Source organism: Agrilus planipennis, unplaced genomic scaffold, assembly GCF_000699045.2.
Source record: "Agrilus planipennis isolate EAB-ADULT unplaced genomic scaffold, Apla_2.0 scaffold773, whole genome shotgun sequence".
In the NCBI taxonomy this organism is placed as follows: Eukaryota; Metazoa; Arthropoda; class Insecta; order Coleoptera; family Buprestidae; genus Agrilus; species Agrilus planipennis.
Window position 1 is genome coordinate 2,125 of NW_020439423.1, and position 2,440 is coordinate 4,564.

A 2,440-nucleotide genomic window follows, 5' to 3' on the forward strand; every position below is an offset into this window, starting at 1 on the left:
CCCTGATGTCCTGGAGCCGTCCTGATGTAGACTTGACGTCCCTGCTACCTGTAAAAAAGTCCTATTGTTAGTAAAAGAAATAAAACAAATGTAAACAGAAAAGTGTTATTAATAAAATAAAAGTGTTATTAAGGTATAAGAAAGAAAGATAAAAAATTTAAAGAACAAATATCCTACCTTGAAGATAATCGATGGCTGATGTCTTCCCAAGGTCAATGACGAAGATCCACGGTGGAAGGGAAGTCGACTTGAATTTCCTGCTGCTTGTAAAAAAGGCCTAAAAAAAGAAAAAGAAATTAAATTTAAATAAAAAGTTTAAATAAATAAAATAAAAAAGCATTAAAATAAGTAAAAGATAAGTACCAAATGAAAAGATTGGAAAGCATAAAAAAGATAATTAAGGAAAGGAAGGATCTAATAATAAAGAAGACAAAAAATAGAAGTTTTAAAGAATAAATAAGCATACCGTTTGTTTGTTGGTGGACTTTCGTTAAAGATTTCCACGGTGTCTTTTTCAATTACTAGTATTTGTATAGGTTTCTGAAAATGAAAATAATTTCTCCTTCATTAATTCTCCAACACTTTCACTTATCATTAGTATCACACATGCTAATTTTTTGTCTATTGATTTATTAGTATAATTAATGTTAATTTGTTTTCTTTTACCTTTTTTACAGTTTGAGGGATGATTGTTTTGCTTATTGCTTACTAACATCAGGACTTTCTTGTATGTCTGAAGAGTTCTTCCAGCCAACATAGGAATCTGTCTACATATTCACGATTATGGAGACAATCTGATGAAGCCAACAAAGGAAAAGTAAGATTTATTCACCATTTTCTCTTTTATCTACCTTATTAATTAGATCTTCTTTACATATTTTCATTCATGTGATTTACTTTATGACTTCTTCAAAAACCTAATTACTTTTTGTTAGCTATCTTTTTATGTTTGTCTTTACTTATAAATCTTTTCTTTTTATGCTTTTATTTTACTATGGGGGTTGAATTAACATTTAAAATATGTGTAATGTAACACTGTATTTCATAGGAACATCCTGAAAACTTGAGTATGCCAGTTGGCCATTGATTTTAATGGCTGTTTCATTTAACTCCAGATGTTCCAATTCCATTTCATTCATGAAAAAAAATTTCTCCCTTATTAATTCTCCAACACTTTCATTTATCATTAGTATCACACATGCTACTTTTATGTCTATTGATTTATTAGTATTATTAATGTTAATTTGTTTTCTTTTACTTTTTTTACAGTTTGAGGGATGATTGTTTTGCTTATTGCTTACTAACATCAGGACTTTCTTGTATGTCTGAAGAGTTATTCCAGCCAACATAGGAATCTGTCTACATATTCACGATTGTGGAGACAACCTTTGACAAAGCCAACAAAGGAAAAGTAAGGTTTATTTATCATTTTCTCTTTTTATTTACCTTATTAGTACTTCTTTACATATTTTATTTCTTCTGATTTACTTTGACTTTTTCGACAACCTAATTACTCTTTGCTAGTTATCTTTTTTGTGCTTGTCTTTACTTATAAATCTTTTCTTTACTTATTAATATTTTCTTTTTATTTACATTAACTTAATTTCTTTTATTTTTATTAAATCTTTTATTTACTAAGATAAGGACTTTTTTTACAGGTCACAGGTATTCCAACACCTATTTACAACTCAGAACATCCAGGAGAGCCAGAGCTACCACACAGAGCATGGTGGACGTGGAACTATCCCACCGGAGATTTGGAGTCACGACACCAAGAACCAAGACGAACCAGAACCACAGTCACACCAAGGCTACCCAGGGTCAGTAATGGATATCGGACCAACCCAATGGATCAATCAGGACATCAAGATCACCAGGACAACGTTGGACATCGAGGGACCGGACGTGGAGACTCCGGGGTCCGAAGTCTACCGCGTCCGAATACTCCGGGGTTGGAAGACATCGGGATTTCCGCGATCCTCAGTCAGGTACGAGGGCTTCAAACTTTGAAGACTTCGAAGTTTGAAGAACCCCGGGTGCGAAGACCTCGAAATTGGTAAGTCTGTGGGTTCGACGACTTCGAAATAAGAAGTCATACAGGAGAGTCTCCGGTGTTTGAAAATTCCGGAGTAGGAAAACGCCAAAACTATTTTGGCGTTTTTCGACTTCGAAATATTCGAACTTCGGAAACTTTCAAGTGTGTGACCTTCTTATTTCGAACCTTTGAACTTCACAGTCTTTCTAATTTCGAAATCTTTATAACTCGGGGTCTTTAAACTTCGAAGTCTTCAAAATTCGAAACCCTTGTACCTGACTGAGGATGGTGACCGATGTTCCAACCCCGGAGTCTTCGAACGCGGAAGGCTTCGAACCCCGGAGCGACGGGGGAAGGGGAGGGCCGCGAAAAGGGTGGGGTCGCGAGGGGCGCGGGAAGGGGAGG

At 35.2% G+C, this 2,440-nt stretch overlaps 1 protein-coding gene and 1 long non-coding RNA gene across 4 annotated transcripts in view; one reads left to right on the forward strand and one right to left on the reverse strand.

The window, feature by feature from the left end:
• On the reverse strand, nt 1–511 carry LOC112905825. Its single transcript, XR_003232036.1, has 3 exons — nt 467–511; nt 178–277; nt 1–48 (listed from the first exon to the last, which is right to left on the reverse strand). It is a non-coding gene; the product is annotated as an uncharacterized LOC112905825 (long non-coding RNA).
• Nucleotides 512–658: 147 nt separating this feature from the next.
• Nucleotides 659–2,440, forward strand: part of LOC112905823 — a 3,814-nt gene continuing 2,032 nt past the window's right edge. The window contains exons 1-3 of one of the 3 annotated variants that reach the window (XR_003232034.1): nt 661–817; nt 1,270–1,411; nt 1,659–2,404. Coding sequence is in view for 1 of the 3 variants with exons in the window: in XM_025978985.1 (XP_025834770.1) it covers nt 798–817; nt 1,659–2,010 (372 nt within the window). In the remaining 2 variants the exon portion in view is untranslated. Of the gene's footprint in view, nt 818–1,269; nt 1,412–1,658; nt 2,405–2,440 lie in introns of those variants that run through there. The other 2 variants (XR_003232035.1, XM_025978985.1) reach the window with 2 other exon arrangements.